The sequence below is a fragment of the Sycon ciliatum genome, chromosome 1, assembly GCF_964019385.1.
Source record: "Sycon ciliatum chromosome 1, ocSycCili1.1, whole genome shotgun sequence".
Taxonomy (NCBI): Eukaryota; Metazoa; Porifera; class Calcarea; order Leucosolenida; family Sycettidae; genus Sycon; species Sycon ciliatum.
Window position 1 is genome coordinate 90,308,244 of NC_088643.1, and position 11,951 is coordinate 90,320,194.

General features: G+C 47.8%; 1 protein-coding gene across 2 annotated transcripts; it reads left to right on the top strand.

The window, feature by feature from the left end:
- Positions 1-4,076: 4,076 nt before the first annotated feature.
- LOC135806372 (uncharacterized) lies at positions 4,077-11,750 on the top strand. Of its 2 annotated transcripts, none has more exons than XM_065320548.1 (7): positions 4,077-4,360; positions 4,594-4,854; positions 6,959-7,533; positions 7,841-8,042; positions 9,478-9,789; positions 10,246-10,524; positions 10,826-11,750. In XM_065320548.1, the coding sequence occupies exons 1-7, from the start codon at positions 4,288-4,290 to the stop codon at positions 11,335-11,337; spliced, it is 2,214 nt and encodes a 737-aa protein (XP_065176620.1). In that variant the 5' UTR covers positions 4,077-4,287; the 3' UTR covers positions 11,338-11,750. The 2 variants fall into 2 exon arrangements, with proteins under 2 accessions (XP_065176620.1, XP_065176619.1); XM_065320547.1 differs by having other exon boundaries at positions 4,078-4,360; positions 4,591-4,854.
- Positions 11,751-11,951: the final 201 nt, after the last annotated feature.

Consider the following 11,951-nt stretch of genomic DNA (forward strand, 5'->3'; position numbering starts at 1 on the left):
GATTTCGGTTTTTTGAGACGGATAGCCTGGTGACTTTACTTGTCGGTGGATGTACGCAGCGTACACAGTCACACAAAACACCGAAATCCTGAAACAGGACGTCTAAAATCAAGCAAACTTGGCTGATTTCCGGGCTATGAAACATGAAAATTTGAGCTCTACGCAAGTCGCGGCTTGGCTGATCTCATCAGGGTGACGTAGTGCACGAACTGCGCTGTTTCAGATCTGATATGCACAGTTGCACACTCTGGTTTATGTACTCTTGGTACTACTAGTACTAGTCTAAAGTGTAACTGTTTAGTTACGTCGTTCTGATTCAGTAACCATGGTAATTGCCTACAAAACAAATATTGAAGTTGACTTGGTGTTTGATTACTGTACTGCTTGATGGCTGAATTCCAAATTTTTTCTATTTTTTCTTTTCTTTTCTTTTCCTTTCCTTTCCACTTATCCCGTTATCGGCCCTCTTAAGAGTTGTGTGTATCACTGTTGAGGCATCCGATGGTAAATAAAATAAATACTACTACTAAATAAAATAAATACTACTAAATACAAAATAGTAACGTGCTACAAAGATATACCCAACTAGTAGCCGTAACGTTACTGAACGATACGACTTAGTGTTACAGCTGTAGTGTTACTTGGTACAAGAAGAAGAAAAAGAGTATCCTAGCAGTAGCATAATCAGTTTGTTGGTGCATCATCCTATGGATATCAACCGAGTAGCTTTTGACAGGTGAACTCATGTACGAGTACAAGATGTTATGTGCGGGAGTCGAGTTCTAAGCCGTTATCTGGGTTCAAGGAAAGCCTAATGTACATGTACATGTACTTCGAATTCCGAGAAAGAGTGAATGACTTTTTACTTCGAATTCGAGCTTTGTCAGTGCATGTACATGTACATTTTACGAGTACACATACAGATTGTACCAAGAGCAAATCCGTTAATCATAACCTCCCAGCCTACATTGTACATGATTGTATTATACTCTTGATTGGATTTGTACATGTCTGAGACTGTCCAATGCTGCGGGAAAGCACCATTCTGGTTCGGGCATCGCTGACTTTTTGTAGCACGCCTCTCAGTCCTAGAAACGACCACAGTTCAAGTGAGTCAAAGCAAGCAAGCAGGCGCTCTCTGATACTGGACTGAAGTACAATGTAGAAAGTGTACATGTACAGTGTACAATGCCACACAGACTAATGTTACTTGAAAGAAGGAAACAAAGCGTTTCTCCTGAAACTCCGAGTTTCATGGTTTCATGGATCATCAGGCAGCAAACTGACTACAATATTCCGAAAATGTGATTGACATACAAGCAAGATTTAGTAATCAGTAATGTACATGTAGGCTGCAGCAAGCATGCTATATAATAATAGTATTTACTTAGTACAATTACAAAGCAGAAACATAATCACGATCAAGTGCTTTCAGAACGGTGTTCATCAACAATCACGTGACCAGTATATCGGGGATTGAGGTTTGCGATTACAGCTGATTAGATCGTTTGCTTTGCTTTGTAATGCATGGCGTGGCAAGACAAGCACGAGCCACGTGGTTTCCACTCAAAGCACATGATATGACTGATGAACTCATTCCGTTTCGAGTATTGAATCGCGATCTACAAATACAATGTCACTTGCTCTATCGTGCAGTATGGACTTTGCGGGATACTGCGTCTGCATGTAGTACAGTAGTATTCACTACTCAACCTAGTCCTCAGTGAGACGAAGTACAGTGTACACCATGGTACAGTGTACACCATGGTACAGTGTACCATGGTGTACAGTATAGGTGTGAGAGGCAGCGCGGTACACTGTTCTAGTGAAAGGCTATTCACTGCGACCAAACGAGTTCCACTTGCCCCCTTATTCATCTCGGCGTGCACTACCTTTGCAAGACTTCTTGCTCCAGTGTTACTCCGGTTGGTGAAATCAAGGTGCAGTGTAGGACTGGACCATCAACAGGTGAAAGAGAAGCAACGCACACATGATCGCACCACATCCGGTGGTAAGTTCCTAACCTCCTTCCAATCTCACACACTGTCACTGATACTTGAAAGTGAGTTATAAGTTCAGTTTTGGACTTTTGGTTTTCCCTGAGAAAGCATCCTACAGCGGAGTTGACTGTTCAGTTTAGCGGAGTGAAGCCTCTACCGGAGTCCCAACTGACTCTGCTACTACTCTGCCACAGTACCAGCCATGATTAGTTCAGGATGTACATGTACATTGTACATTATACATGTACATGATTGTACACAGCACAAACTATAACGTTACGTTCAAGTCTAGCTTTGGAAATACTTGTACATGTAATAATATTACACAACCATAGCCAAAGTCTCTCAGAAGCTCGCAGAGTTCGCCTCTACAACGCATATGTTCTGCCGACCCTATTGTACAATTGCTGTACGTGGGGATCAACAAAGGCAGTCAGTGACAAGCTGGACGTGTTCCACAGGCAACAGCTTCGCTCGCTACTGGGCATACATTACCCCAATCGTATCACAAACATCGAGTTATACCGGAGATGTCAGAGCCAGCCCATCTCCGAGGAAGTCCACAGACGAAGAATGACCATGCTGGGACATGTCCTACGCCTACCCGAAGACACACCACCGCAACAAGCCATGGCACTCTACTTCAATCCACCGAACACAGCCAAGCCAGGAAGACCTCTGACTACTTTAGTCACCCAGATCCAGCAAGACTGCGTCCACAGACAAACGCCACTCAAGAGGAGCCCGCATCTGCAGAGCCTCCGGCAGAAGGCATCTGACAGGCAAGTGTGGAAGGCCTTCGTAAAAAACGCACAGTGAACACTGACGAAACAGAAGTTGCCCATCCTTCTCAGTGCTATTTGCTTATTGTCGATTTGTAAACCGTACCTTGCAGTCCATGTCTTCCCTTGTCATCATCATAATAGTATAGTTTTGTCTCTCTCCTTCTATTGCTCAGGAACACAGAGGCGGAAAGAGGCTGGTCCTCAAGTACGCGAAACTGTTCATAATAATAATAATAGCCAAAGTCACGTCGACATCCTTGAGTCTGCCTGCTACAAAATGTACATGTGCATGAAGGGTTGAAGCTACTAGTACTAGTACTACTACTAGTAGTAGTAGTACTAGTAGCTGAACTCCCGGATTCCGTGCCACAGGCACAGTGCCACATGTCTTTTGACTTGCGCGTGTAACCACTGTGTCAACGCATCCTGCATATGACCGTGCGTTGACATGCCTCCAGGGCTGTGAATGTGCCAAGGCGCGCGCAGCTCGAGGGCGTGGCATTAGGCTGATTAGCTCTATCTCTGCAGCGCATGCGCGACTGCATTCTGCTACATGTACAGGGTACACGGTAGGGTTCCTGTTAGCGTGTACCATGGGCATGCTGTAGACCTACCGTGTAGTGTTCTCAGTCAGTGTTACTGGTAACAGTGGTATTGAGTTCTTGAGCCGTAGACAAGCGGCCAGAGTACCCAGCGCTCAGCATATGCATGCATATGACCAGGACTCCAGAGCTAGAGCACGTGCGCACGGCCCATCGACTTTTCGATTGGTGCGTGATGACAAAGCTAGAGAGAGCGCTGTCTCGTATCGTAACACAGACGCGACGGGGAAGTGCGCTAGCATTATCGTGTGACCATCACGCGGCTGTATGTCCACACGCTCAGCTGCATACACACTGTCGATAATGATAATGTACACACAAACGCGAGAACCAGTATAGTACCGGCGCCGGTTCTCATCGCACTCACGATTGAAGACGTGATGCTATGCGCCTCGTGAGTAGCGTCTTGTGAGCGTATGGTGAGCGTGTGTGCGGTGTACATGTAGTGGCCATGATCATGGCGTGTGTGCGGTATGTGGACTGATTGTGGTTCTGCGTTGCGTGAAGTTCCGCGCCAGAGACGTGCACTGCACGTACATGTTCAGTCACATTGCACGTCAAAAATGGCAGTTTTCGCATACATGGCCGCGCTAATAGTGGCAGTGAGTCGTAGCTCGTTCTGACAACTAGCGCCGTGCAGCGCGCAGCCTAGCCCAGCAGTGAGGATAGAGGCTCAAAAAATCGTGATATCCACCCGCGCCTGTATGCAGTACTGAGTTTGTGCATGGTCGACACACAAAGACACAGTGAGAAATGTGTGTACGGGCAGTCCACTGGCCACTGGACGAGTATTAGCGGCAGGGCAAGAGCAAATTGCGAGAAGTTTTGGAGTGTCGGCCCGATGAAGAAACAAAACGGCGAGGAGGTAGAGTTCCTCTGGCCAGCTTGGAGTCGGCTGCAATGGAGCACCTAAATAGTCGCAGGCCATTGGGTTTCCTGATCGTATTGATCGCGACTTGCTTGCAGGCAAATGGTGAGCGCTTGAGTGAGCCAGGCACCTCATGGCCTCTTCTGTTTGTGTTCATCGCCTGAAATCTATTTACATTGATGATCCTGGCTTATTCGCCAGCGGGCGTAGGTTTCACGATTGCCCTGACTCACTTGAGCTGTGGTCATTTTCGGGACTGAAAATGTTTGCTATTGCTTAGGGATTTTATTCTAGGCTTTGTCGATGTGTTTACGATCCATTTTCTTTCTGTTCAGCAGCGCTGGAGTGTGCGTGCAACATAGGCGACGGCAGCTGCAGAGCGAACCGTACGTGCGTGCTGGCATCCAACTATGGCCACTGCCTACGCTCATTTGTCGCTGAATCTCCTGGACCAGGCATCGACGAATCTGAGTTTCTGTTGGCGTGTTCGGACGATGTCAAGACTTGTGAGCATCCAGGAGCTTTCTGCTGCCGCTCGGGGAGGCTCTGCAATGCCCCTGAGCGGCTGGGACAGAGCGGATTTGTTTCTGATCGAAGAGGTAAGACGTACTCTGACACGATAATGTTTAATCGGCTTTTGTTTCGCAGTCACGCTTTTCTACTTACACAACCTACCCTGGAGGCATTGCAAGCCTCACCGACCTAATACGTTACTACAGCACACAGCTAGCCGGTAGCTGTGTGCTGCTGGCGTGTACGACAGATTCTTCGATGTATTTTTGTGCTACTTCGCCTCCCCTTTGCGTAGGATCCTTTCGAGGCCGCCATGCCTGGGTTCCGTGTGTTTATAGCCGGCGCGAACGTCGGTTTTCGAAGGAAAGTTGCTCTGCAGTTACTCTCGAGTACTCTTTTTAGCTCCGCATAGCTAATTAGTATTACTATTAGAATGATTATGTGATGCGATTATGGCGAAAATTGCATGGGGGTGTTGAGCTAACTTGCAAAATGGAGCGGTCGCCCTCTTCCTCGAGATTTGACTGTAGCGGCACGCTTCACTTCCTTGTGTACAATTCGCACCGCAACGAGTTCACCAGCACTGCACCATAGCTCTGCCCAGAAACAGACACTTGGGCGCAACTGGTAGCTTGTACTGCTTAGCTAGGTAAAACGAAAGGAGAAGTACTCCTCTCATTCACAACAGTGCGTGTGTTGTTAGCGAATTGCGCAGCATCGCTTTCAGGGCTGTTGTTATTTTGAGACACCATGCCTTCTCTGGCTGTAGCTGCGCAATGTAAAAATATGTTGCTCTTGCCTTGTCAGGTGGCTGCCGTTCCCGCGATGCTGTCAATGTACCGCGCTCCATACGGCATACCTTCCACACCGCTGACCGTTGACACTGGCCAGAGGCTCTGAGTTCGAAACGATGGGAGGAGGCATTTCGCTAAGCTGCTGCCAGTGTCCCCATCTCCACCTGTCTGTACCTACAATGCACTCGTAGTGCTCTTCATGGCGCAAATCACTATTGATTGTTGGTACCTTCTGCAAGCCACTGGGTTGTTCTGTACGGAGGGATCTCCAACTTCAGCAGAACAATGCCTTACCACTACATTGTCTACTGATGTGCAAGAAGGGTAATGGACTAATGGTCCCAATGGTAAAGCCCCCGCCATTGTCATACGGGTACTCGTCCTTCTCACACTCCTGGGTCACTACTCCTGCTTCCTGCCAGGCAGGCAAAACGTCTACAAGTTTAGCAGTGTGCACTGGGGCTGGGTACTGTGACTATTGAGTAGCATTGTTGGGTTAAGGAAGCTATGTGATTATTTGTTTTACAGCATACAGAAAGAAAGTTGCAATGTTTCAAAAGAAAATAATCTCTCGCCACGGTTAAGTTAATGTGAATGGATCTTGCTTGTCTGCGGCATAAAACACTATGACAGTACGAGTTTCATTCAGTAGGAAGGAAATGACGGGCCGAAACGCAAATAGTGTTCAACATACTGCTTCTGTTTAGTAACTGGGGTTGGACGGAAGGAAAGAACAGCCCATTTGCATATCCAATTTCCAAAAAAAGCCGTGTTCTGCACCCGGCACCGGCATGCTGAACCTGTTCTTCAGCACCGTACTGTAGAGCAGTTTTAGCCTCATTATCTCAGTCCAGTGGCAACTGATGTTCTTGTTGCAGTTTGAACACCATGCCCCCTGCATCAGCATTGGTAGGCTGCTTGCAAGCTTGTCCTGATGAAGTCTATCCAGCCGGTGATCTGAGTGCCATCAGACGTTTTACTGTTGATAAGGGAGGGACATGACCTCTTGGCCACTTCTTGATTTCCTGGCATATGTGCAGTTAGTGTCACAGTGTGAATGTTGCATCCGCTATTGTTAATCGCTACTTACGTTCTGACTTCGCTGCATACTGATTTATGCGTGTTTTGGGCGGTCTACATTTGATTAAGTCCACAATTAGCTGTCAGCCTTGACAACTCCCTTTAGAGGCACAGGATGTTTGATGGACATGTTGCATGCCGGGAAGGACTACAGTAGGATACATATCGTGTGTGTGTGTGTGTGTGTGTGTGTGTGCGTGCATGTGTGTGTGCGTGCGTGTGTGCGTGCGTGCGTGCATGTGTGTGTGTGTGGGTGCATGTGCGTGCATGTGCGCACATGCGTGTGTGCGTGTGTGTACACCTTGTCTTCTTGCAGTTGTCCGCAGTCTGTCAGATCATCATCAACAACGGCGGAGGCGGCGGCGGCGCTTGCCTGCATCGATATTGGACGGCCTGACATTTGTTCCTGAGCCAAGCCATAAACGACTCCGTTGTTTATGCCATGACCCGATTACTGGTTCCTTTGGTTGCCAACGAAGCCATTCTAATCGATCCATCTGTAAATTGCCGGAGGGTGGGTGGTGTGCAAGATCCTGGACCGTGGACGCGAATGACAATATACAGATCCGCGATTCCTGTGTCCCCAAACAAACAGGGTTTCTCTGTGAACAAGGCCATCAAGTGCACATGAAGTGTTGCTCGAACAGAAAACTCTGTCAAAGCGATCTTCAGATTCCACCGGGCATCAGCACAGGACCACCAGTGACAACGACTGCTACACCCACGTCAGAAACAACAACAGCTGGTGGACCGGGTTGCGGCAGCAAAGCGCCTAGTTGGAATTCCACGTGGCGTGCAGGAGAGCAGCTGAGATGTGTGTGCAACTCCGGAAGGGGTTGCAACAAAACTCTCGGCTGGTGTTCGACTAACGGCTTGTGCTATCACATCATGGTATGTCTTTCTGTGGCATGTTAGGGGAGTGTTCAAATCCAGTGTATGAGGCATATGTTCTCTTTTGACTGCTTCGCTTCTATAATAAATCCAGAATAAATTGCAAGCAAGTGTTAGGAAATCCGGATATCACTGCGGTCACAGCAACTTGTTTTATGAGTTTGTGTCGTCTTACTGTCGAAATCAGGGTCTTTCAGTCTCCCGGCCACTGGCATACTGGGAGACGAAGGTAGTGATGATCTTGGATCACCATTGTATTGTGGGTAATGATGATCCCTACCCATTCTCTGTTTTTGTCGATTTTCAGTCCAACAACATGCTATTGACAAGTTGTGTGAGCGCTAAGAGTGCTCCTAGCTATCAGGCGTTCTGCGATTCACACGACAGCAGCTCTAAGTCTTCATGTTGCACTGGTCATTGCTGTAACTGCAAAGGCTCTGATCCAGCAAAGCTTCAAGCGTGTCAGAAGGGACTGTCCGTCAGACCTATCCGTCAGACCCCTATACCCGGTATGTTGCAAATTGTTTTTGTGTGAACGGGGGCGATAACGATTCACTGTGTTGTATGCTGTATTGATGCATAACCATCCATCTCCAGCATATTGAGGATTACTTGACTATACCCTCGAGATATTGCTCTGCTGCACGTGGCCATTGCTTATAATTATGCTCATCCTTTAGCCTGTTCCTCGCCAACTGGTGGAATGTTAGTTGCAGCAGATTCACAGTAAACACCATGGAGTAGAGTGCGGCCTGTGTTCAGCTATCTAGTCACTGTGATCACCGTTCGGAAGATGTGAAGAGTCCACTGTAGCCATCCACTATGTCCACAATGCCCTCACACTTTTAAAAAACGGCCTCTGCGATGCAAAATTAATAATTAATAATTATAATACCCGACATTTGAATTCTCGGGCCAGTGTCCCAGCCAGAGGAGTACAGTTCCCTCACCTGTGCGCGCGGATAATGTCATGAAAAACAAATGTAATCAGTTGCACTACAGAGAAACTCCCTTTGATTCGACCCCCTCTCCAGAAGAAAAGAAAAGCTGATAGGGTTCACAATATACATGTACATCTGGCTAAGTTACTGTTTGTGACTGCCTGTGTGGTTTGTTGTCTGAAGACATGAAACAATGGAGTTCTACGTTTCATCTACATGTAGTATACAGTCGTCCCTCTCTAATCCGGCACCTTTTGCTACGGCGTGTTCTGCTGGATTAACGAGGGTGCTGGATTAAGAAATCCTGCCCTCTGACCCGGCCCTACCCAATTGTATGCATGTATCATACGTCAAAACGCAGGGTTTTTCCGTGTCAACCCAAGTATTTGGTGCACGGCTTTATATTCTCACCTGTTCTCCAGGAATATACACAGTGATAAAGTGATAAAGTAAAATAGAGAACATGTTCACATGTACTCTTGCACACACACGCACACACACACACCTGAAAATTGGCAGCACACTACTCCTTGCTGTCAGCAAATTGTGAAAATATAGCAGTCAGGTCTGCAGCAGTGATTACGGTGGCACCGCAACTCGAGTCAACTGAACTGAACTCTGAAGTGGCCCCCGCGCGTGCGGCACTGACCAGACTGGCCTAGCCTGGCCGGCCTGGCAAGGAGTGCACCTGTACGGTACGCGCTTTACGACCGCCGGATTATGAAATCAAACTACGTGCAGTTTGAGCGATTCGTTTCAAAAAGTCACTGCCGGAGGCGGAATTCAAGTGCCGGATTAATTCGGTTTCGTCAGAAAGTGCGCCGGTTGGCAAGGGTTCCGGATTAGAGAGGGACGACTGTAGTAGTGGAGCCTTGTTTCTGTATTGTTTTTCTGCTGTGCTTGACCTGCTGCTGTACTTGACCTTCTGCTGTTTTTTTCTGCTGCTTGTTTCTGCTGCTGCTGCTGCTGCTGTTGCTGTACTTGTACTATGGTATTCGAAAAGCTCCGACAATGAACACAACAAGTGAAACTAGGCCAAGCAAACCAACCAAACCAGCATATGCCAAAGTGTGTCATTGCACGAATTGTGCCAACGGCTCCTGTACATCCGACTCTGGAGTGTGTTCCGTGGAGATGACCGAAGGTGGTATGTTCCGACGCTGCTTGGAAAAGCGGGAACTGCGGCTGTATTGCAAGAGGAGCAGTGCTGAGAAGGTTCAACGTGCCAATGCCGACCGCAGCAGCTCCAGGGGAAATCCCGTCTATTGCTGTGCACACGATAACTGTAACCAGTGTAACCCACACTTTCCTAAAGGTAAGCCGCCGCCGCCGCCGCCGCCGCAATGCTGGTAGCACGCTACCACTCACTCGCGTCTCACACTATTGTGCTCTGGATGGCTACATGCAAGTATCTCAGGACAAAATGCACTTGGCTTCTGCTCAGTTTGTGGTAGTAGCATACCGTAATGCCGCGTATCGAAGCCGGGCCTATTCCTGTAAAAGCCGATGTCAGGGCTAGGCTTATATTCACATCAGGCTTCTATTCAAACCTGGTATTTCTATGTGTGTGAACACCAAAACCTGGCTTATGTGCCGACAGTGTATCTTGAAAATCAGGCTTGTATTCAAAACAGGCTTCGATACGAGATAGGCTATAAGAAACAGTGTAGCCACTCCATGACTCATAGCCGTCTGTTTAGCGGTTGGACGTGTAACCTCTTCCTATACAGCTGTTGTTCTGTGTACCCTTCTGGTCTTGCTCATTACACAGTGGCATGCGACACGGCGGTTGTCAACTGTAGTTGCTCAACATGCAGCAGCGGAGTGTGTTCGCGCCTCGGCGGCTCCTGCTATGCCAACTCCAACTACACGGATAGGCGCTGCATTGGAACGATGACAAGGACGCTCTGTGACTCTGGCATGTGTTGCAATGGCACTATGTGCAACTCACCACCACTGCCAGGGTATCAGGCAACTGGAAGCATAACACCACGCACAGCAGCCAATACACACACAGCACAGCATCAGCACACGCAGTCAATCCCAAGTGGTACGTATAAGAAGATACTTGTGCATGTGTGCGTGTGCTCGGGCGGGCTGGCTGGCATGTTTTGCCAGATGGTTGCTGTAGTGCAACGCGTGGTGTTTTCGGCTGTTTTTCCCCCTCTTTGGCAACAGACGGCATTTGCCAACCATGCTGCTATAAAGCGTCACCAATACTGAATTAGGCACATCAATGCAGTATATATTTAGTATGGTTAGTATTGGTTACCTAGGGTTGTTTGAACTTGTTTCTGTAGTCGCCTGTCTCATGTACACTGTTTTTTTTTTCTTCCTGTGATTTGTTACAGATAAAGTGGCATTGACGCCATCGTCGACTCCATCCAAAGCCACGGCCGGCAGTACAGAAGGTGTACATGGCGGTCCGGAGGAAAACACTCAGCAGTACCCGCTCCTTCTTGTTGTTATCATAGCAGCCTGCCTATTGCTGATTGTGGCCACAAGTGGCACAGTTGTCTATGTTGTGTGCAAATATCGCAGCAACACGAACGCTGCAGCACCTTGTAAAACAGCTGTGCAACGATGTGCGGGGAAGACGAAACAAGGTACCAACAATGTTCCACCTCCGTACAACACAGGTACTCAGCCGACATACAACCCAATCTTAGCAGTGCCGTGCCCGGACAAACTGGACGACCGCTCAAACACGAGCACCAGCACAAGCGCGTCAACCCCCGGTGAGTCAACCCCCAGCGACAAAGTAGACAACCGCTCCAATGCGTCCTCAACCATAGTCGATTCTACTTCAAGCAGTCTTGTCTCGTCGTCAACGAGTGTACAGCAGCGCGAGTCAGTGAGTTAGTGCGTTCGTGTGTGTGTGTGTGTGCGGCGGTGGCGTGCGTATCGTGTGTCTAATTATAACTGCCCTTTTTCTTAAGTTTGCCCCACTATTTCCTGCACTATGCAGTAATCTGAATTACTCAATCCATCACTTTTAGGACTTGGTCACTTGAATGTGTATACTGCCTGGCCAGCTGCTTTTTTTCCTTTCTTTTCCAGTTTCACCAAAATTCCAACTTGAGCATTGCCAATCTTTCCAATGGAGCAGAGATTTTCGTTGAGTATCCTCGAACTTGAGAGCCTTGATGGCAACTATAAGCTTCTCCGCTTTCTATTCCACTTTCCTTTATTCCATTATACCAGCTGGCTTTTCCAGCACTGATCAAACCTAATATTTAATCAATTGAATTAATTTCAAGACACGTTTCACCATAACCGGTACGGCTAGTTTCTGATTCGGCAAGAGTGACTACATAGTAGTGGGATTATGAACTTTAGAGTAAGGCGGATCCAGGGGTGCGAAAGGTGCCCTTGCACACCTCAAGTTTTGCCAGAAATGGTATGCGGTGGTGTACCTATGATCATTAATTTAAAAAAAGAAGAAAATGTGTCATGATATTTTCGGCACCACTCGGG